The sequence below is a fragment of the Notamacropus eugenii genome, chromosome 1, assembly GCF_028372415.1.
Source record: "Notamacropus eugenii isolate mMacEug1 chromosome 1, mMacEug1.pri_v2, whole genome shotgun sequence".
NCBI lineage: Eukaryota > Metazoa > Chordata > Mammalia > Diprotodontia > Macropodidae > Notamacropus > Notamacropus eugenii.
The window spans coordinates 15,721,022-15,745,202 of record NC_092872.1 but is presented as its reverse complement, the minus strand read 5'-3'; the positions used below and the strand labels follow the sequence as shown (position 1 = coordinate 15,745,202).

The 24,181-nt window shown below is 39.8% G+C and overlaps 1 protein-coding gene and 1 long non-coding RNA gene across 4 annotated transcripts in view; both read right to left on the bottom strand.

The window, feature by feature from the left end:
• Positions 1-582: 582 nt before the first annotated feature.
• Positions 583-2,022, bottom strand: LOC140534261 (uncharacterized). Its single transcript, XR_011977228.1, has 2 exons — positions 1,920-2,022; positions 583-719 (listed from the first exon to the last, which is right to left on the bottom strand). It is a non-coding gene; the product is annotated as an uncharacterized lncRNA (long non-coding RNA).
• A 3,501-nt stretch (positions 2,023-5,523) lies between these two features.
• The window catches only part of RNF20 (ring finger protein 20), a 30,444-nt gene continuing 11,786 nt past the window's right edge, over positions 5,524-24,181 (bottom strand). For 2 of the 3 annotated variants that reach the window (XM_072655062.1, XM_072655073.1), the window contains exons 7-20: positions 19,885-20,031; positions 19,708-19,785; positions 19,469-19,588; positions 16,792-16,971; positions 16,170-16,305; positions 15,619-15,740; positions 15,032-15,420; positions 14,264-14,381; positions 13,375-13,524; positions 9,524-9,736; positions 7,589-7,714; positions 7,276-7,416; positions 6,813-6,914; positions 5,524-6,552 (exon numbers count right to left, since the gene is read on the bottom strand). In XM_072655062.1, the coding sequence (XP_072511163.1) occupies positions 6,376-6,552; positions 6,813-6,914; positions 7,276-7,416; positions 7,589-7,714; positions 9,524-9,736; positions 13,375-13,524; positions 14,264-14,381; positions 15,032-15,420; positions 15,619-15,740; positions 16,170-16,305; positions 16,792-16,971; positions 19,469-19,588; positions 19,708-19,785; positions 19,885-20,031 (2,199 nt within the window). In that variant the 3' untranslated portion in view covers positions 5,524-6,375. The remainder of the gene's footprint in view (positions 6,553-6,812; positions 6,915-7,275; positions 7,417-7,588; positions 7,715-9,523; positions 9,737-13,374; positions 13,525-14,263; positions 14,382-15,031; positions 15,421-15,618; positions 15,741-16,169; positions 16,306-16,791; positions 16,972-19,468; positions 19,589-19,707; positions 19,786-19,884; positions 20,032-24,181) is intronic. The other variant, XR_011977226.1, reaches the window with a different exon arrangement.

The window sequence follows — 24,181 nt, the reverse complement described above, 5'->3', positions numbered from 1 at the left end:
AAGCCTTGAGGGTGATAAAACAAAACTGGAAAATGAGTCAAAAGGAAACAAAGCAAAAGAGACACCCCAAGAAGGGGAAATGGAAAGGAAAGACTTCAGCCAACTCTGCTCTCAGACTATCCCTCACCTTACAGAAGCTGTAAATTCGAAGGCACATCTCTAAAACTATTTCCCAGAATTTTCTAATTACAGTCCAGGACACTGTAGGGACCAGGGTCACTATCCTCTGTGCACCTCTTATCCAGAAGGTTTATGTACAGGTGTACTCACTTCACACAGTAGCTAGGTTCTGGAAAAGTTACCTGTAAATGGAAATTTTTGTAAATCTAATTATATTCTAACTGCATTTGGGTGGCTAACTACTTAGAGGAACCCAGCAGTCTTTTGTAAAGTGAAGAATCCTTTTGTAATGCAAATAATTATTCCCTAATTTAGTTTTTTTCTAAGTTTGGGTTTTTTAATAATGGATTTGATTAAAGCAGCACACACATCAATATAGACATTATGAGGAATGCTTTTTTGGGTTTCTCTACCTTGTCACAAAAAAGGCAGTAATTTTTGCCCCATTCAGTCATTCAGTGTCTCTTCCGGACTATTAGGTAATAACTGGTTGACACTGGTAAGCCTGGGGTAGAAATGCAGTAGCCGCCTGAAAGTCAGCTGTTGGGGACTGTCACCAGGTTTACTGTCATTGATGTTGCTTGAAATTATTTCATTTTCTGGAAAAAAAAAAATTTCTTGTGATGAAATGAAACTGTTTTCATGTTAAATTGTGATGGTTATTTTTATTGCTGGTGGTTGAACAGTGTTTTGCAACTTGTGAAACAGTGTGCTGTGTTTTGTAAAAAAGCTTTCATGAAATCGTGAGTCCTTCAAAACAACTCTGCTCTGCCCTGCCCTATCCTTACCTGGACTATGGCTAGTCTATGGACTTTCGCCCTACTTGGGCTCAAAGAGAAAACGTCAGGTTAGGGAGGATATTATACAAGGAAAAAAGGAGTTTTCATCCCTTGGCTGAATGAGCTCCTATTTCACAAATACATGAAATTACAAGGGGGTGAATAAAGGAAGAAAAGGTGTTTGAATTCTCTTATCAAGCCACTTTAGAGAGGTAACATTTGACCATTCCATATCTCTACTTCCTCATCTACAAGGAAGGGAAGGTCACTGGTCACCTAATGCCCAACCATGTTTTGGGAAAATGTTTGAAAATTCAAGTTCACTCACTGGAAGAACAGCTCTCTCTATGTGAGCGCCAAGAACAGGTGTGTTAAGTGATACAAATGTGGCCACTCAATGTCTGAATACAATCCCAGAGCCACACAGCATAAAAGAGGAAACACACTCCATAGGTAGGGCAAACGATAAATACACCAGATGTACCAGACAACTCTTAAAAGCATCTCTAGGGTAGTCAAGCAATGTGGCTATAGCAAGCCAGCATGGAACTCCACTGGGTTCTTCGATGTGTTTAGAGAACAGTGATTCTGGTGGTTCTATAAACGGTCATCCTCCTTGTTACGTAAAGTTTTGCTGCCGCCCTTCCATATAGGGATAATGGAGGGACTGACCAAAAGTGAAAGGAAACCCCAAAGAGAACAGTTCCACATCATCTGGCTTTACACTCATTAGAGCTAAAATTCAACACTGAATTTAACCTCAGAGAAAACTCCTCTTAGAATCTAAGAAACCAAGAAATCAAAATTAACAAGGACTTTACAAAGACAAGATTGGCAAGCCAGAAATCCGTGCCCAGCTTCCAAGGGAGTATTTCTCTGGTCATTAAAACCCAATTTTTCTATTTTTTGTGCCATCGAATGACCAGTTGTTCAGTCCCTCCTTTCATCACCCACCTAAGCCATAAACCTATTTCTTCAGTACTATTTCCTACCATCGCTTACTGGTTTATGAAAACACACCTTGCTGTATTTCTTGGGAAGGCTGAAGAGTTTTTTTCTATGTGTCTTCATTCTGAAGTATATGAAACAGACTGCTCAGCTCCAGGGAAGTACTGAAATGTTGTCCTCTGGGCAAAAGCCTCCAGGATGATTTGCTCTGGGCACGTTTCTTGTACAATTGGGCAGACGGATGAAATGTCTTTAGGTCTTTTCCATCACAAATTTCTATGAATGTGGAATAAATGTTTGGATTGAAACAAAACTCTGGAATGATGCTGCTAGAGTTTATCTTTGGGTGCTTGTAAAAGGTTGACGTGAATGGCACCAGCCTTACCCAGCAAAAAGTACATATGCTGGCTCATTAAAAATTCCAGATTTCACATTTGAGGGAAGTCAACACTATGTAAATACAAACACCGTAGGCCAGACTTGGACCCCAAGCTCTCCTCTCAGCCCTCTTTTCTTTCATAAAACTTTTTCTGCTATCCATTTCAATCGATGGCACACTTCCACACTGTCACTCCATCCCCAATCTTGTCCTGAGCATTACTGTGAGGATCAAATGGGATAAATGTTGGTAAAGTGCCCAGCGTAGTGCCCAGAACACAGCAGGCACTTAATAAATGTTTACCTTCCTCACTCTCACCCTGACTGGCCCAGTGATATTTCTCACTGCTTATAGAATACCTGGCTGTTCTTCAGGCGCATCAAACTCAACGGATCCAAAATTAAACTCATCATCTCTTCCCACTCCACCTGAACCTGCCCTTCCTCTTAAATTTCCTATCTTCTGGGATGTACCAGCATCACCCCAGTCACCCAGGCTCAAAAACCTGTTATCTTTGACTGTTGCATAAATAGAAATACATTTGGAAGCAGAAGACAAGGCTGAATCCTGCCCCTATCCTGCCTGTAATGTCCCAGGAAAATCTGTTCTCTGGGTTTATTTCTTCCTCTGTAAAATGAAAGAGTTACTCTTCCAATTCCAAAGCCTGTGATCCTAAGTGGTCGACTTCTTTACTCTTCCTCACCTCTACTTACATCCAATCAGTTACTAAGCCCCTCAATTCTACTTCAGCAGTATTTCTGGTACAGGTTCTCTTAGGCCTGATCTACTGCTAGGAACCCTGGTTCAAGCTTGCATTACCTCTCCCTGGAAGCAGAAAAACCTTAAAAGCCTCCTAACTTTTCTTCCTACCTTCAGTCTCTTGGCTCCCCAGTTCTCTAAACAACTTCCAAAATCATTTTCCTAATACAAAGGTCAGAATACTCACTGCCCTGATACCTCCAGTGTTCCTCCATGACTGACAGGACAAAATACCAAACTATCTTGCCAATCAAGATCAAATGATAATAAACTTAAACCTGAAAAGGACCTCAGAGATCATCTAATCTAACCTCATTAATTTACAGATTAAGAAATTGAGGCCAGAGTGACTGAGTGAACTGTCCAAGGTCATGTTGGGAATAAGTGCCAGAGGTAGAATTTGAACCCAGGTCTTTTGAGTGCAGAGCCAGGACTCTCCCTTCCCTTCCCCTACAAATGTAAACCTATTTTTTCCAGTTTATGGATGCTATTTAAACCAGCTGGAGGGTCTTGAAGTTGAAGAAGATGCTGCCAAACCCATCTTAGAAAAACAGAAGCTTAAATTGCAACTACTCTTACATTCCTCTTCCTCAGCAGGCCTAAAGGCCCCAAGTTTTATAAAGCCAATAACTCACATTTTTGTAGGGAGAGATACAAAGTCTTGTATTTAAACTTTACAAGTACAAGATGATAGTATACCTAAAAAAAGTCTAAGGGCTTCAATTAACTGCAAGTTCAATATGAATCCTACAGCATGATACTGCACACCAAGGTTTAATGTGATCTGGGGCCTAAATCAAGAGGCAAAGTTCCAAGAATAGGGAAAGAGCTATCACTCTACTCTCCTTGGTCACATCATACCCTCGAGACAGTCTGATTTTGGGCACCACACTTCCACAGACATTTGCAGGCTGCAGTGTCCAGGAGGGCAACAGGACAGTAAACGGCATCTAGCTTGTGCCATGCTAGGACTGCCTGAAGAAACTGCAGATACTCAGTACGGATAAGAGAAGACTTAGGGGGCACATGATAGCTGTCTTCAAGTATGTGAAGGGAACTAGGGACTGAATAGTAAAGCTAACATTTACAAAGTATCTATTATAGGTCAGTCACTGTGCTAGGCACCTTATACTTTATCTCATTAACTTCATAACAACCCTGGGATTTCAGTGCTGTTATTATCCCCATTTTACAGATGAGAAAACTGAGGTAAACGGGTTAAGTGACTTGCCCAGAGTCATTCATCTAGTAAGTGTCTGAGGCTGAATATGAACTTGGGTCTTCCTGACTCTAAGTCCAGCATGCTCTATCCACTGCACCACCTAGCTACCCTATTGGACTATACGTTTTTGTTTGGCCCCAAATGTGAACAATGTGCAAGTTGCAAAAATGCAAATTGTGGCTTGATATTAGAACACTTTCCTAACGATGAGAGCTTTTTCCAAAGTAGAACAGGTCAACTCCAGCGTTCCTCTTCCCTGGAAGACCACTAAACCTAAGCTGGACGACCATCTGTCAGGCTTTCTCGGCGAAGGGACATCCTCAAGTCTTCTGCTGTTCTCCAAGCACATTCCTCCCCTGGGGAGGTAGGCTGTTCAGCTCTTTGATGCTACTGTCCATCACAGCCCATGGTCGTGGAAAAACCCACATTATGGCCACATTCGTCGTTCATCCAGCAGTTATGCATCTCCGGCCCTTAGCTTTGCCAATGCCTGTCCTTCTACCTCTCATTTCTGACAAATTTCCCTTCATAAATTTGCTAAAATAAAGCTTCTATGAATTATAAAATATTCAAGGTGGAAAGTATCAAAGACTGAAGGCCACAGAGAAGGAAGGGACCCAGGAAGTGGCCTAGTTAAACTTAAGGGGCCAAAGAAAATAAGCAGGAATCAAGGTTTCAGCAGGGAAAGGGATGTGCTCGTGGCCACACCCAGAACTAGCAACCAGATCATTACCTTCCAAACAGATTCCCCACTCTCCCGCACCAGGCCTCCCTTAGCTTTTCCTTACAGAGATGGTGACATTTTGCAGAGAAAGCGCACGGTAACCAACAGCTGCACTAGAGGGGAAAGAGCTCCAGACTGACAGTGAGGAGGCTGGCCTGGATCCCACCTTGGAGGGTCCCTCCAAATCCAGGACTCAGTGACTCAACTGAGATGAAATAAGGCCACAGTTACTTTAAGAATTATCTTACAACTAGACATTTAGAACCATAAGTATTACTTTTAAATGATCTACATGAAGTGATATAGAAACACAGGACAACAGTAGAGGATGAGAATGAAAGAGAGGCGGTGTGAAGTGGGGAGGAGGGGATCTGAGTGGAAAACCTCTTACCATAACTTTTCAACAGCCTATGTTCATATTAAGATGATTAGAAGAACCGTTTCACTAATACATAAAATTCAATGTTCTTTAAAAACTTCACCAAGGTTCTTGTGCTAGGACTAACTCATGTTTAAAGGAGAACCAGGAGTAAATCAGTAAGTACTAAATCAGCTTTCACCCTTCTCAAGGAAAAAACCTGTAAGACAAAGATAAACTGACCCATGTTTTAATTGGCATTTGTCAAGTACAAAGTCTGATGGAAAACACTACAAACAGTCCTCGGGAAAATGAAGATTGAGAACACCCCAGGAAAGTGAACAAAGAGGCTTCACAGCTCACCAAGGCCCAGAAGGTTCTCATCACCTCAGTCTGCTTCTTTCGTCTCTTCCAATTCTAGCCATAAGGAAAGTCAGAAAGGGGCTATACTGTTTGCAACCATTCCAGCCTGGGAGGAATTAAAGACTTTACTTAATATATCTTCCATCAATTAAAAACTCTGTAACAACAAAGCAGATATTCTATAACTGGCCCTTAAAGGTACCTCATACCTGAGAGCAGCAGCTCATGTTGTCTAAGGAAGAGTGCCACTAGGACACTTGTGCTACAAGTTTACAAAGCAAATCATGCCCAAAGGCAACTTTCTGCTAAGGAGCTCTGGCTTTCTTCAGCCTGCCCCCAAGTGACTCTTTCCCCTCTGTTCTCCAATTAGTATAAAATCAGTACTACTCCAGAGCAAAAATACTAACTCAGTATCTTTGGGAGGAGGGTGGGGGGGTAGACCAACAGGCCAAGATGGCATAGTGGGCTCTTAAAGAAATTTAAGCTACAAGGGAAAGTAGTCAATTGTTGCCTTATTTTCACATATTCCCACAAACCTAGTCCTTTTATTTACCCAATTCTCTCACTGGAGTCACCCAGTTATTTTGGAGAAGAACATGGGCGGGAGTCTGTGAATGCAACACATGGCCTTTCCAGTGACAGTAAGGACAGAAGAGGTAACAGTTTGATGGTTCATGAAAGAACATCTATCCTGACTTTCTGTTCCTCTGCTCATAACCTGTTTCAACCAATATAGATGCGATGGAAGTCATTGGCACCAAAGGCAGCATTACACTTCGGACATTTACGCTGGCGGGTGTCATAGCGCGTCTTCACACACTCAAAGCAAAATACATGAAAGCACTTGGTAAGCACAGCATCCTTCTTGCGCATGTTGCAACACGGACAGGTTAGTCGGGCCTGAAAAGGAAAGAAGTGAAGTGGGTGAGATGCTGAGCCGCTATCACCACCATTCTGTGAGCTAAAGAATCGACAATCTTCAAATGAAAAGCCACATACCATAGTGACATGTTGAGTTCTACTAAAACCTCAAAAGTGAAACATCCTAATGATGGAATAGAGCCAACACTTAATTATCCCCCTTCCTGGGGACACCATCTCAAGTCTTGACTTCATTTGACTTAAAATAATTCAGGGACCCTACTAAAGTTATACCTCACCTTATAATCCTTGATCTCCTCCATGAGGATCTCATCACATTTAGGTACATTGTCTGGTTTCTTTGTAGTCTCTAGCTTCCTTCGAAGTCTGGAAATATCTTCCTGTGACCGAAAAACATCAGTTAATCACACCTCCCCAAGAGAAAATCAACTAAACACAATCACTACAGAAATTAAAAGGTTTTTAATCCTCTCTTTTATTCTCTTTTCTTTCTGGGGAGAAATGACTGCAAAAAACAAGCTAACATTCCCTTTATTTTACAATTAGCAAATCTGAGAGCCCTTAAATTCAACCTAACACAATTAAGAAAGGAAAAAATGTAAGAAAGGGAGGAAAAAAATATTGGAGCCATAACTAGAACTTTTGGCTGACCATCACTTTGTTCCTTAACTACATCTTTATCACAGTTCAGTTCTTCAGAAAAGGTCTAAAAGCAGAAATGAAAGAAGCATAAACCAGTACCTGGGCCCGTTTAAAATTAAACATATCCTTTTCCTTGGTCACACTATTCTCCACAATTTCATCCTGAAAATCATGAAGTTTCTTCTGTGCCAATTCTAGCTGTGCTTTGAGGTCATCTGCAAGCTGAGCTGCTTCCATTGCCTGTAAAGAATTCAATAATTAAAAAATAAAAAAGTTATTCAATCGCTACATTGTTTCCAATGTTGAAAAACCTTAACTTGAAACAGGAAATAAAGAGGTTATACTTTTATTATAATAACTAAGAACTGCTCTGAGACAGACTGTTATTTTAATACCTAGAAAAAATGCTCACCTTGCGCTTATTCATCTCCAAAGCCTGTGTCCGAAGACCCAGCTCCTTCTCTCCTGTGCCGATGTTGCTCTGTAAGAGATGCTCCTTCTCTTCCAGTTTCCTTACGACTTGGAGCTGAGCATCCACCTTCAAAGAAGAAGAGGGGGTTTCCACACAAACAAGAAAAAGTTCTAAAACCTAAGATCTGACCAGACTCTGTCTTTAAAATTAAAGCCCCAAAGGAAGAGGCATGTTAAGAATCTCAAGCTTTACTCCTGATTTCACCCACGTGTTCAAAAGCCAGGTTAAGTTCTCCCTTATACAGAGGAATCCATACTTGTCATGTTTCAATCTCCAAATGAGGATGTACCAAATACTACTGTTTAATGCTTTGAAATCCACATTTGGAAAAAGTAGAAATGAAATTCTAACTACAGTGTTATAACTGTCTCTTCCCCATACTGTCCTAACTTCCCCATACTGTCCTAACTTCCCCATGCGGTCCTAACTTCCCCATGCGGTCCTAACTTCCCCATACTGTCCTAACTTCCCCATGCTGTCCTAACTTCCCCATGCTGTCCTAACTTCCCCATGCTGTCCTAACTTCCCCATGCTGTCCTAATTTCCCCATGCTGTCCTAACTTCCCCATACTATAACTCTTCCCCATACTGTCCTAACTTCCCTATACTATAACTCTTCCCTATACTGTCCTAACTTCCCAATACTATAACTCTTCCCTATACTGTCCTAACTTCCCCATACTATAACTCTTCCCTATACTGTCCTAACTTTCCTATACTATAACTCTTCCCTATACTGTCCTAACTTTCCTATACTATAACTCTTCCCTATACTATCCTAACTTCCCTATACTATAACTCTTCCCTATACTGTCCTAACTTCCCCATACTATAACTCTTCCCTATACTATCCTAACTTCCCTATACTATAACTCTTCCCTATACTGTCCTAACTTCCCTATACTATAACTCTTCCCTATACTGTCCTAACTTCCCTATACTATAACTCTTCCCTATACTGTCCTAACTTCCCTATACTATAACTCTTCCCTATACTGTCCTAACTTCCCTATACTATCCTAACTTCCCTATACTATAACTCTTCCCTATACTGTCCTAACTTTCCTATACTATAACTCTTCCCTATACTATCCTAACTTCCCCATACTATAACTCTTCCCTATACTATCCTAACTTCCCTATACTATAACTCTTCCCTATACTGTCCTAACTTCCCTATACTATAACTCTTCCCTATACTGTCCTAACTTCCCCATACTATAACTCTTCCCTATACTGTCCTAACTTCCCCATACTATAACTCTTCCCTATACTATCCTAACTTCCTGCCATAAATTCAACCAGAAAAAAAAAACATTCACACTCATTTCTCTTTTTTAAAACTTTTTTCTGGTATTATTTGCTTTAAATCCCCTTCCAGTCCAAACATATCTCTCATGGCTTCCTTACGCAGGAAGCCATCCCTTGTAAAAATGAATACAAGAAAGAAAAGTAAAAGCAGTACAGCAAAACTAATCAGCACATCTACTAAGTCTAATGGTATAGGAAATGTTTCCTATTTACAGTCTCCTATCTCCTAAAAGACAGACCACATTGCTTAAGACAGTCACAAATGGCAAAGGTTTTACAAATCTGTTTCTACAAGATACAATATGTGTCTTTCTTAATTAGAAAAGTGAAAGACTCCCGAGGATCCCCACCAAGTACTTGATCATTCCACCCCTTGTTTTCCTTCTCTAGTCATTTGAGCACAAAGGCAACTGAATTGTTCAGTGAATTTTATCTTACCTCCCCACACTACCGCAACAGTCTAGCACCATGCCTTCTATCTGAGGAGTGCCAAATAGAGACAGCTTTTACTTCTGGAGAGGACACTAAAGTACATGAGAGAAAATCCCCGTCCTTCCTGCTTACCTGAGTCTTCAGGGTCAGAACCTGGTCTGCAAGCTCCTCCTTTTCCTCTTTGAGCAATTTATGGATCTGATTTGACTTGATGCGTTCTGACATCAACTTGAAATTGGCATCATCTTTTTCTCTCAACTGTTGCATTAAACGGATATTCTGCTCCTGCATGTCTTCAAATGCCTGCCCCGTGACATCCATCTCTGACAGGAGAGCATCTTCTTCCTGACACAAGAAAGAGTCTGAAGTCTGAGTCACACTTTCCAGCTCCCAGGAACTTGGCACAAACCAACTGACCCTTCTTACTAAGCGATTCCAAAGGAAGGAAACTCTCACTAAAAAAAGGTCTTGGAAAAAAGCAATGACGATTTACAAGTATGAATTATTATTGTTATACATCACCCTAAGAAGCAGACAGTCTCACACTGGGTATGTGCTCTAACATTTTCCCAGATTCTCTCCACCCCCACCCACCTTAAGACCCTCCGATTGCCTTTATCCTTTCTTACAGATTAATCTACATCTACTCATTCCACACAGATTTATTTAACATTTATTGTGTACAAGGTACCATAGAAGACACAAGAGGACAGATATTAAAAAGTACAAAATATAATCCTTGTCTTTAAAGAGTCAGGAGTGTCCTTGAGGAAGGGACAAGATATACACAAAGAATCAGAAAGCAAAGCAGAATGTGAAAGTGCAACTAAAGGAATATGAAAATCGTCCTCTAAGGAAAGAGGAAAACTTTTATGGAAAAAGGAGCATGTGAGCTGACTCCTACAGGACGGTACTGGAGAGGTGAGGCTGAGGGAAGACCACACAGGAGGAAAAAGCTTAAGTAAAAATTCAGAGGCAGAAAAACAAGGGGCACCAGCAGAAAGTAGAAAGCTAGAAAGGTAACTGGAGGCCAGAATCTGGTCAAAGAGGAAGCACTATACTTGGAAAACAGTGGCGAGCAAATGAATGTGTTTGGAAAGAGAAGGGGACATGATCAAAGTGACAATGTATTAAAATTAACCTGACAGCAGAGTATGGAATGGATATGACTAAAAATGAGACGAATCAAGATGTAATCCTAACAATGCAGACTAAAGGTAATGAGGGTCTGACTGATGTCAGTGATGGGGCTGAAAAGGAGGAGACACATGAGAAGGCCTCGAGACATTAAATCAACAGGACCGAACTGACTGGATACAGGTGAAAAGAAAGGCAGGAGTCAAAGATGACCAAGAGAATTCTTCAGCTTGGGTGCTGGGACAATAATGATGCCACTAACAGAAATGGTACATTAGGGGAAAGGACAGATTTCAGAGACAGAGCATGAGTTCAGTTTTGGATACGGAGAATCTGAAGTGACAACAAGCAATCCTGGTTGGGATTTCCCGTAGAGCGTTTGAAGTGCAGGCCTCGAGGAAAAATCAAGATTATCCTCACAGCTGTTGTTGTCATCATTACTGCTCTCAAACCCCTGAGCAACTACTTAAAGAAGCCTATTCATTGAATGGGTGCATCTCACTCAAAGTGAGAAGGCTATAAGAGCTCAGCCTGAAAGGGCCAGGGTCTCCCATGGCATCCTGGGCCATCTCCAGCCGTCCTGATGAATATCAGGCCACTGGACCCAGATGGCTGTGGAAGAGAAGTGAGGCTGTTGACCCTGCACAGCCCTCCCTCACTCAAGTCATGTCATCATCTTGATGTCATGGTCCTCTTCGAGAACAAAGGACAAACACGACAGCAAAACTCTAGGACAAACACGACAGCAACAACTCTGAAATAAGTGTCATGTAAACATCAGCAGCCAAGGTTTGCTAAGTGTTATACAAAACATTTTTTCATTACAGTAACCTTGTGAGGTAGGTATCATCAGATATTTTTATCTAATTTTACTGAGAAGGAATAAACTGGGGTTCAGAGGCTCAGGTAATTTGCCAAAAACTGCATAGCTATTGGGATCTGATCCCCGGCACTCTTGACTGTCTCCAGATGCACCACATCTGTAGAGATGTGACAGCTGAAGTTACAGGGAGGGAGAAGCTCATCAATACAGTATCAATTAATGTGGTAATGAACTTTTCTGAGGGCAAGTAATAAACAAATTGAAATAAAAACTGAAATAATTCTACTTTTAACCTAGTGTACACACAATACCTAATGTCAATCCATATTCAATAAATGCTGGCTAACTATTGTAACAATTATATATACCCTCACTAATTATATGGTAACTGCATGCATATATGTGTATATATGAAAAAGTAGCAGTTATGAAAATTACATGTATATATCATATAAACATATACACATACCATACATACATACATGTAATAAGGATGTATGTTAAAACTTCCCTAATCTGTGTGGCATCTTCATTACCAAGCTTGCCTCTTCAAAACAGAGCTAATTGTAAAGCGCAGAAACAAGTTATTAAATTTCCCCTATATTTATTTCAGTCAAGACTTTCTTCCTTGCTTAAAAGGTCATTTTCTTCTTTTTCCCCAAATTTATTTGTTTTCAAAGTTCAATAATCACTGCCATAAATTTTAAATTTTCTCCTCCTCCCTCCCCCCCTTCCCAAGATGGCATGCAATCTTTTTTTTATAATTAATTTGTTTTCAGTTTTCAACAAGCACTTACATAAATTTTAAATTTTCTCCCCCTCCCTACCCAAGAGAGCATGCAATTCTCTATAGGTTCTACACATACATTCTTATTAAACACATTTTCACATTAGTCATGTTGCATAGAGGAATTATAACGGATGGGAGAAACCATGAGAAAGAAAAACAAAACAATAAGGAAAATAGCCTGCTTTGCTCTGCGTTCTAACTCTATAGCTCTTTCTCTGGATGTGGATGGCATTTTCCATCATTAATCCTTTGGAAATGTTTCAGGTCCTTGCATTGCTATGAAGGACTAAGTTTCTCAGATACAGTCCTCATATGCTGTGGCTCTTACTGTGTAAAATGTTCTCCTGGTTCTGCTTATTTCACTCAGCATCAGTTCATATAAATCTTTCCAGGTTTTTCTTAAGTCCACCTGTTCATTATTTCTTATAGCACAATAGTATTCCATTGCATTCATATACCACAATTTGTTCAGTCATTCCCCAACAGAGAAATCCTCAGATTTCTAGCTTTGGAACACCACAAAAAGAGCTGCTATAAATATTTTTGTACATGTGGGTCCTTTCCCTGTTTCTATGATCTCTTTGGGATACAGCCCTAAAAGTGGTATTGCTGACTCAAAGGGTATGTACATTTTCATAGCCCTTTGCGCATAGCTCCAAATGGTTTCATTAGCTCATAGCTGCACCAATAATGAATTAGTCTTCCAACTCTCCCACATCTTCTCCAACATTTATCACCTTCCTGTTCTGTCATGTTAGCCAATCTGATAGGTGTGATGTGGTACCTCTGAGCTGTTTTGATTTGCATATCTCTAATCAATAGTGATTTAGAGCATTTTTTCATATGACTACAGATAGCTTTAATTTTTTCCTCTGAAAACTGCCTGCTCATATCCTTTGACCATTTATAAATTCGGGAATGACTTGTATTCTTGTAAATTTGACTCAGTTTTCTCTATTTTTAGAAATGAGGCCTTTGCCACAGACACTAGTTGTAAAAATTCCCAGTTTTCTGCTTCCCTCCTAATCTTGGCTGCATTGGCTTTGTTTGTGCAAAAACTTTTCAATTTAATGTAATCAAAATTATCCATTTTGCACTTCATAATGTTCTCTCTATCTCATTTGGTCATAAATTCCTCCATTCTCCATAAATCTAACAAATACACTATCTTTTGCTGCCCTACTTTGTCTACAGTCTCAGTCTTAAAAGGTCATGTTCAAAATCTTCTCTCACCTGCTTAGCCACAGCCAGCTTCTTCTGCAAGTATTCTATCTGCTCCTCCACTGCCTTGATCTTCCGCAGGGCATCTTCATCAGCCATTTTTTTGCTTTCCTTTTTCTCTTTATCCTCTAGATCCTTGAGCCTTTGCCTCAGATCTTCCAACTAAAAAATGAAAACAATCAGGTGACACAAGCCAATGGGCCTTCTGAAATGAACAGCACACATGGATACAGGACCTTTTAAGTCTACAGATCCTAGAGCTAACCATTACACCTTCTAGTTCTATTCCCACATCACAAAAGAAGACATTATGCTACTGAAGCGCTGTGCTTGGCCTTCATTTTTGAAGACCATGCCATCAGAGACATGATGACATGACTTGTACTGGACTTTGTTTTGAGGGAAGGAAGGTTGTACAAGGTCACCAGCTTCACTTTCCTCTCCTGAGCCATCTGGATCCAGTGACCAGATATTCATCAGCATGACTGTAGAAGGCCCAGGATGCAACAGGAGCCCTTGGCCTATTCAGGTTCTCACTTAAGAGTGAGGTTAGGCCATTCAGTGAATAAGCCTCTCTAAGAAGTAATCAGGGAATGGCCCCTTTAATGAGCAACAGAAAAAAATAAGTAAACACCAACAGGTCACTACCCAAACTTCACTTAGTGGTGGTTTTCTGGACCCTCCTGGCTTCAGAGTGATTATCAATAGTAACTGTTGCTCTTTCCCTCCCAACTTGATTTACTAAAGCACTAGCTTTTAGAAGGATTAGATGTATACAATCCCTTCCCTTATTGGCCTAGGGGATCTCTCCACAACACACAATGTTTTTCTTCAGGGAGCTCCACACAAAGCTGAAGATGACGCACAAGAATGACAAACAAACAGACAAACAGAAGGTTACCTCAGCCTTGGCCTTTTTCTCAGCTGCCATTAGTTGAACCTTGTCTCTTTGCTCCTTGGGAGCAGAACGATACATATCTAGCAAGAGTTTCATCTCCTTTTGGCTTTCTTGCGCCTTCCTATTGACAAAAGGAACACAGGAAGTTGACAAAGGGGTCCCCAGCACAGAGCTGCCATGTTGTACAGAAGAAATACATATAAAAGCAAAATTTTATTCTGCACTTGGCTTCTCTACAATGTAAAACTTTTACTGGACCATTTCTGTACACAGGGAAATATTCTTGAGACCTGGGGAGTGGAGAGGAATAGTATCATTAAACCATGAGGGAAAAACGGGGCAATAAGAGCACAAAAGAATGGGAAATTGACTAAGTTCACAAACTTTCCAAGTCAATTTTCTGATGCCACAAACTGAAGTGTTCAATCTTGTTCTATCACAAGACTAATAAAAGTCCAACTAGCAAAGCCATTTACACTTGCTGAGATCTACTGGAGAGCAATAAATACTAAGAATTCCCAGGAAGCTAACAGCATTGTGCAAGTTAAGATCTGTGAAGGGTAAGGCAAGGGAACACGGCTCTTTCCTAGGTTCAGCTTCTAAACCAGACCACACAATAAGCAACCTGGACATCCGAGTTGTTGTTATGACAATAGCTGTGGTCACATCAGTTAGGCTAACAATATCTGGTGTACCAGATGGCCATTTCATGAGAAACATAAAGTGTTGGTTTAGGATGGAAATGCCCAGCGGTAGCTGAGTCACTCTTACTTGAGCTCAGCCTTCAGTTGCTTAATCAGTTCTGCTTCTTTCTTCCTTCCATCTTCATGCTTCCCTTTTTCCTTATCTTTGCTGGATTCTCGGTCCTTTTCTGATTCTTTCTGCTTCTGCTTCTCCCGCTCTCTCTCCTTTTCCTTCTCTCGCTCTCTTTCTTTTTCTTTTTCTTTCTCCCGTTCCCTCTCCTTTTCACGTCTTTCCCTTTCTCGTTCTTCCTCATCTCTTTTGGCCTTGGTCTCACTGGCCTCTTCTTGAGCAGACTTGGGTGCTGAAGTCTGGGTGGAAGAGTCCTCTGGTTCCTGTTTCACCTCCACAGGTTCTTCTTTGGAGTCTTCAGTACTAGACTGGGACTGCAGAAGGCCACTGCCACTGCGGAGGCGGGTCTGGGAGGCCAAAAGGGAGAAAACGCAGGAGACAGTTGAAGTATCCTACTGAACCATTCGCATTATATCCCTTTTCCCTCCAAAAGGAGTATCATGCCTGGAGCCTTAAATGCTTAAACACAGCAGATAATCCAAAAGCAAGCTCTATGACGCTCTCAGCTCAGACACCAGGCTGTCCCACTCACCCCTTCCAGTTACCTTGCTCAGATCAGACTGGGCCTCTCTTAGTTTGCGCTTATACCTTAAGACCTCCCCCTTTAGCTGGTGGTTGTGGTTCTGAAGGCTGCTGATAAGGTGACGCATCTCCCGGTTTATGGGGCCTGAAAACACAAACAAAAATATCACAAAAAGTTGTAATATTGGCAAAATTATAAGGACAAGAAGAACAAAATGCATCAGAAACTGGTTAGAGGTAGCACAATAGGGATTTGGGTTTGGCTCTTGGCTCTGCAATTCATTCCCTATGTGTTCTAAGGGAAATGAATTAATGTCTGTGGACCTCCCAAAGGTTCTTTCACAATTTAAATTTATAATTATACAGCTAAGAAAGTATTACCCAGTATAACATCTTCTCTGAGGTAAGAAAACCGATCCACTTGAGTTAATCTCAAACCAAGATATATGACACACTGAATTTTAAGATTCGATACTACAGGAAATCTATGTTCATTTTTATCCAAACAAAACCTAAGTTTTTCAAGGAGTCATTAAGAGTAGATCCACTTCAGAAAAGGGAGAGAGATCCTTACCCGCTTGCTCATTGGCAGCCAGGGTCTGCTCGAATTCTATCCTCAGCATTTCATACTCCTTACGGACCTGTGCCAATGTGTCTTCTAACTGGATCACTTCTGTCCTTAGCTTCTTATGGAGGCTGACTTCATCCCGCTAAACAAAGGAAAGAGAGGACAACATTACTATTGGAAAACAGGTATATGTCATTCTCCTGTCAAACTGATCAAAATGAATCAAATTTCTATTCTGTCTCCCAAACTTGATCTACAACAGCCCAAGAAAGAAAGATGAAAAACTCAGGGAAAAAAGAGATTATTACCCTGAGAAGTTTCAGAGACAGTCAACATTTATCAAACAACCACTCTGTGTAAAACACTATATTGGACACTGACAAGGAACACAAAAGAAATAAAAAGAATGGCCCTGTCATTGAGGATCTTAAAATCGAGTTAGAGAGATAACATGTGATAATGATTTAAAAACACTACCAAAGAAAAATGTAACAAATATGAACAAATCATAGCTTGACCAAACTATATATAAGTGCTGAGGGTGTGAAGAGAAGGCAATGTTCAAAATCAAGGAGGTTTTTGGAAGACAAAGGTTTTATGAGGTAAAGAAGGCATACAAGGTTATTACCTCAATGAGTTCCACTTGGCGTTGGTGAGTCCCCCTAGTGCCATGAAGCAGGGTACGAGCTTCATCCAAATGTGCTTTCAACTGTAAGCTCTCATTATAGAGAACAGAAAACTGTGATTGCATACATCGGTATTCTGGGGTTTCCTTTACTACTTCTTCCACAGCACTTCGCAACTCCACCTAAATAGGCACATCCCCCCAAAAGAACAAGAGGGAGGTCAGAAATATAATTCCCATAAAAAGCTATGGTATCATCTTTATGCAGATCACTCCCAGATCTACAGATCCAGCCCCGTTAATGAGCTCTCCTCCCATCCCATAGTTATCTTGAGTACAATGCTGTGTTTACCCTTCGTTCTTGAAGAGGACCATGACATAAACATGATGATATGACTTGCAGTTGACTTTGATTTGAGTGAAGGAGGGCTGTGCAAGGTCACCAACCACACTTTCTCCTCCAGAGCCATCTGGGTCCAGTGACCTGATATTCATCAGGATGACTAGAGATGGCCCAGGATACAATGTGAGACCCTTACCATTTTAGGTCTTATCATATTCTCATTTTGAATGAGGTACACCTATTCAATGAATAGGTGTCTTTAAGCAGTTACTCAAGGGATAGCCCCTTTAAAAAAAAAAAAATCAAACTGAGAGGAGAAGACTCTCAGGGCTGCTGGGTAAAAGGGGAAAAAAAAAAGTATTTGAGTACAATATTTGTACAATATTTGAGAAACAAAACTCATTATATTTTCCCCCAAATCTACTCCTCTTCTAAATTTCCCTCTTTGGGATTGAATGCCATCATCCCTCCAGTTAGCCAAGCAATAATTTCATTATAATCCTTGACTCTTCTATCTTAACCCACAAATCCAATCAGCTGCAGAAATCTCCTCATTGCTACCTCCACAACTTGTCTTGAACATCTCTCCCTTCATATAGCGACCATCCAAGTCTAGGCTTTTATCATCTAACAACCCTAACAGGCAACAGCCTCCGCCTAATTGATCTCCCTGTCTCAAATATCTCCTACTATCTCTCCAGGGCCAAGTCACTAAAGTAACTTGAAGTTCAGTCTGACCCTGTCACTCAAACTCCAGGGGCTCCCTTCTTAATCTCAGAATCAAGTTAAAATCTTCTGCTTGACATTTAATCCTTTTTACAACATAGCTCCACCTTAACTTTCCAGCCTTATTATATATACTTCCTTCCACAAACCCTACAGTCTAGCCAAATTAGTCTTTTTGCTGTTCCTTTAACACACAGCATTCTTTCGCCTGTCTCTGGACCTTTGCAATGGCTCTCCTCCATGTCTAAAATGTTTTCCCTTTTCATTTCCACCTCTGAAAGTTAGTGGTTTCCTTCAAGATTTGGTCCCTCCTGCGTTAATGCGTTCCCCCCCAAGATAAACTTGTATCTCTTTTGTAGATATGTGAACATTGTTTCCCCCATTAGAATTTAAGTTTCTTGAGGGCAAAGACTGTTTTGCTTTTATCTTATATCCCCCATACCTAGCACACAGGTGCTTAATAAAATTATTGATTTAATTTAATCTCAAATGAAGTAATTACATGGTTGTTGCCCTTTAAACATTCACAAGATATCAAAAGAAAGTTAATTTACAAGGTACCTTACAAATATCAAGAAAAACAAATTTCCCAATTCTAATGCAAGTGAGCATCTGAAGTTCACTATACTAGATTCTTTCTCTTCTAATAGATCTGTTCGAAAAGATTCACTCCCTCTTATTTCTCTAAGAACTCAATCATAAGAGTCCTCAAATGATAAAGCAACTGCTCTTCTTAAAGCACCTCTATAGCTATTTTGAAATAGTCTTTCTCAGTCTAAAACAAAGCAGAAATACTACCTCCTCACCAAACATCTATTTTCTACACAAGTGTATAGACATCATTAAGAGCCTGAATTTACTCTCAGAGGCACAGGGAGAGCAATTTGATTGATTTCATCAGTAAAGCAGATAGCAACTGTAGAATCTTTACTAATGTAGCAACAGAAGAATAAAGATGGGAATGAAATCGCAGGCTAAGCAAAATACAATTAGGCAGGAAAGCATCATCTTTCACTTCTAAATGTATAATCCATTTTCATCAAAAAGATACTCTCTTATTTTCTTCTGTAAGCTAAATATAGACAACCACATAGCAGCAAGGGAAAAACAGTCCCTGATAAATATAAATAAACTGATCAATCAATTTAGTAATAAGCAAGTTCCATACAGTCAAAGAGAAAGCATTCCAGCTCCCTACAATTCTCCTCACGTACCACAAGATGGCTGACTTGGCTGAGAACAGCATCCCCTTTCTATTCCAGATCTGGCAAAGCCCAAGGATACACTTTCATTAAGTTTAAAAAATTAGTAAAAACAGAAATATACTTGTCATTTAGCAACATTTTTGCTAGTATTTTACATTTACTGAACATCAAGGATGAAATGGATCAAGTGCATATCAGGGATAAAAGGAGCCTTTTATTTATTAAAATAATGAAAAACCAGTATTTTCATATCTCCGTGACAGCACTATGGAACATAACCTAAACAAAACAACACAAATTCTTATCTCCCTCTTACGAAAAGCCTAAAGAATTACCCTGAGCAAAGAGTTCGCAAACACACACACTTCCCCAGCCTGTGAAGCTTCCTGGGGCCTGACTGCCCTACCTTGAGCTTCTCGTTGTGGGCAGTCACCTCCTCCAAGTCTTGCCGAAGCTTCTCCAGCTCACAGAGACGGTTCTGAGCCAATTCTTTGTTCTCTTCCAGCTCTGCATTCATCTCTTCAAACTTGAAGGCAGGGAAAGTGATTAAACAAGATTAGAAGAGAAAGATTTTTTTTCCTGTGCAAAATTGCAGTCCAATCCCTCAAAAACACAACTTTACACAGATGTTGAGACTTCCTTTACCTTTCGAGCATTGATAGTGATCGTGCCACCATAGAGACTGCTCCCAGCTCCATACACTTTATAACCTTTGGAATTCACCTACAAAGAAGAGAGAGGTTCTTTGGTAAGATCTCCTAGGATTTTAATCTGAGTCCCAGAGTCAGATTTGTCCCCAGCTTCCCAAAGACATGCACTCACCCGCTCCAACACCTCGGCGAGGTGCCGGTTGAGGCGCTGCTCCCTCTTGCGAATCTTGTCAATATCCCACTGCAAATCGTCAATCATCGTCTCTAGAACAGATACCCGGGACTCTGCAGTTTCCACTTTACTCTGCAACTTAGAAAACTGTTGTTCCAAGTACACACATTCAGAAATACAGAAAGAAAACAATTAACAGGAAATTATTATCTGGCACACCTGATCTAGTCCCCAAATCCCTCAGAGCATCAAAATGTATCACAGCAAAAAGAGTTGGCAAGTTTCATGCAAGGGCAAAAAGAATCACTTTAATAACAACTACTGACATTTACAGCACTTTCAGATTTGCAAAGTGCTGTATAAATTTTATCTCACTTAATCTTCTTAATGAGCTTGACGTCTAGAAGATTAATAGGACTCTGGACCATAACAAAAGCAATGTTCAGTACTCACTAACTGTCCTATCCCAATAAGCACCACTTGCCAGGAAAGGAAATTGTAGTACATATCCTCCCATGTGGATCTGTTCCACAAGAAGTACAGTAAGAAAACTCTCTTCAATATAGAAGATAAATATTTCTAGGAAATAAATTAAAACAACACCTAGAGATAACTTCACTTTTCCTTAACATCCAACTTGACAAAATTTTCATATACTCACAGACAGACACAACATAAAGAACATACAAACACACCATATGTTTCAACTAAACTTTATAATTTTATAATATAACTATATAATTTTAACCACCAATCTTTCTTTTAGTTCTGAAACTTATAAGAGAGGACAATAGTTTTGCTCCTACTTTATTTAGGAATTCTTAGCATACTTATCTTGTAATATTGCATATCAGAATCATCTGTGTAAATATCTTCTTCCCCTACAAGAATAGGGGGCAGGGGGCAGGCCCCTGGGGGCAGGGACCATGTTTTAATAAACAAATTTCTCATTGTCTGAGGAGTTCTCTGAAAGCAGTAAATAAACACTTAATATACATTAAATGTTATATGACTGCTTAATGAAAACCCAGTATTTAAAAACAAATGGTGATTTGTTCATAAATGGTAGTTCTACAACTTTGAAAATGAATTCTTTATTTTTAAGCCTTGCCTTGGCTGAAAAGTCAATGTTGGTAGTCCAAAAATGTAATCAAAATAGAATCTGGTTCAGTTTCAGTTTGAAGGAAAAGTAAGTCTTTCCTATTCTTTGACAAGTTTGACATTCCGAGGGAATCATGAGCTTATCTTGTTCCATGAAGTATCAAGTCAGTTACAAAAATATCTGCCATGTTTGGAATGGAAAATGAACAGGCAGAATACAGATACTCTTTTTAACCATCTAAGTCTTAGGTTTTCAGTTCTATGCTTCTCTACTTTGACTATACTTCAAGCTATCTTCTTGTTCCAATCTATTTAATCATTTCTCTGATCACTTTCTAGTTCCAGTATTTTCTGAGAAGATGTGTGAGAATTTGCTTTACCACACCCCATGGAGAACCAAACCTTACCAGTCTAAAAACCAAAACAGATATTCATGGTGATAAAAAAGGATTTCTAGCTTAGAACTTGTCTCCTTGTTTATATATATATATATATATATATATATATATATATATATATATATATATATATATATATATATATATATATATATATATATATATATATATATGAGACTCTCCAATTTGCTAATGTTGACTGAACAAGAATAATAATAATTAATAATGATAACATATTTCTTTATTATTGTGACTTTCATATATATTACGGTCATTTGATCCTTACAAGTCTCCCAGAAGAGGGGAGATGTTATTATCCCTATGAGAAACTCAAGGTTTATGAATGAAGAAAAAGCATTTATTATTCACTGTGCCAGAAACTATGCTAACTGCTGATAATACAAATACAAGCAAGCCAGATCTCTCTTCTACTCCAGCAGTTTACATTCTAACAGAGGAAAACAACAGCTACAATACAGCTAGAGGTGAAACCTGGGTAGGCCTGGCAGCAGTGCCGTCTGGAGGTGCCAGAAATGGGCAAGGTGACTTCGTCGAAGGCCAAAGGAAATGAAATCCTGCCGAGCAGAGCCCCAAGCCCCAGCGGCAGGAGCTCAAGCTTCACTGAGCGTAAATGACCTGCCCATTATTGCTGCTACGAAGTACTGACAGTTATCATTTTACATACCACATGACACAAATTCAACTTTACACATAGAATTCTGAAAGAAATCTGCATTCCAAAAACATACCTACGGTAACTTACTCTCACTTTTGTCCCGCAGTTCAGTGCTCTGCAGTCTCCCAATCCCACCAAAAAAAGAGAAAATCTCCAAAAAACTCCAAATAAAATAAATAGGGGTGTGGAGAGACCACCACCACGGCTGCCAGGTACAGGGCTCAGCTTGAGCTCTTCAATTACAATTAAGCGCTCCTTTGCCCCAGTCTGCCCACACACTCATGTCTTCCCATCTGCCAGTGATCAGATACCATGCGTCTGTCCCCACCCTCTCCTGTCTACGTCTGTGTCCAGCCCCCACATGGCCTCCCCCTGCCCTCAGTTTTCCCACACATGTTCTTCCTCTCAGTTCTGGCCAGGTCCCAAGTAGCTGACCCTGGCCTCGAGTTCCTCCTCCTCCTCCTCCTCCTCTTATTTCTCTGTCTTCAGTTCCCACAAGTCCTTGAAACCTGTGCTAGCCCCCTCTTCCACAGGCACACAAGCCTTTTTTCTTCCTTCCTCCCTCCTTTCTTACTCTCTTCTGCAGACAAACGAATTACATAAAAGTCACTTCATGTAGAGGTCTACAGAAGGGTCTACTTACAGAAAATGAAAACTGTCTGTACTAGTACTATGAATTCTGATTCTAAGTCTAGCAGTCTTTCACTTATATTATCATGCCATTCCATTTCAATTACACTTAGTTTATGATCTGGAATAGAAATGAAGACTCTTCCTATATACAAATTTGTAATCAATAAAAGAACCCTGTCCACAATATTCCAATTCAGGTAAAAAAAAAACAAAACGAACACTGTACTCTAACACCCTAGGGTGGTGAATTCCATCAAAGAGAAACATGATAAAACCATAAATGTTTCCTTTTATGATAATTAAAGTTACTTTAGCTTTAGTACTTTTGCAAAGTACTTCACATACATTATCTCAGTTGACTTACACAACAACCCTGAAGTACTATTATTATTATCACCATTTTACAAACAAGGAAACTAAATCTGAGACGGTATAAGTGAGCTTTTCCAGAGTCACACAACTAACAATTATCTGGGGCAGGATTTCCACTTAAGCTTTAGTGAATCCAAGTCCAAGACTCTAAGTCGACATTACTTTTAAAATCTTGAATAACTCAACTGAGCTACTTATCTTCCAAAGATGTTTTATCAAAACCTTAGTTTTAATATAACTAAATAACCAATATATTTAATATATAAACTACATATCTACATGCATAGATATGTATATTTACTACTCCATTTCTTCTCTAGACCTTTTCTGAATCAGATATTTATTAATGTGCAGAGACTGAACACACACAGTGGTTTCAGGAAGAAGTAGTTTATTCTAGAAGATGAAATGAAAATTAGTCACTGTCTTCAAATAACTAAAGCATGACATATGTACTAATATTATTGTCCTCAAGTGAAGAAAGGTACCTTTGCCACACTAAGTAACGAAATTGTGTTTTATAAAAAGCAATTAGCCATCCATTGTCAGGCAGATCAGAGAAAAGCAAGTAGATGAAAACACACTTGACAAGTCTGGATAGAGACAGAAAAGGGCAGTACTTCTTCTAGGCAGCCAAGATGTGAGAAGGAGCATCAGGCATGAGAGTAGAAGTGAATCCTCAACCAATTAACCTCACCACTATGAATAAGGATAATAACCATCCCAACCTTAAAAAGAACCTTTTTAAGTTATTCCAAGTGTTTAAACACCTATTATCTTACCTTCACATCTATTTTATTACCTTAGTTCAAAAGAAATGCGAGACGTGCAAATTTTGAGATTCCAACCAAATGTTCACATGTACTATTTGTGCCCGACCTGTAGTTGAGCATTCCAAGCTCATACTGGTCTGATCTGCCACAGTCAAACGCATTGCAACTTCACTCTAACATAGTGATGTCATTTTGGTCCTCATTGAGAATGAAGGACAACCACCAACCATTATTATATTACCCCTCAGAGGAAAAGAGGGTAAAGTTGACTGCCCCATACTTAAAGGGAGGCATGGGAAAGTTAAGCACCCTGTCAGACAACTATGCTTAGTCTGTTCAAGAAC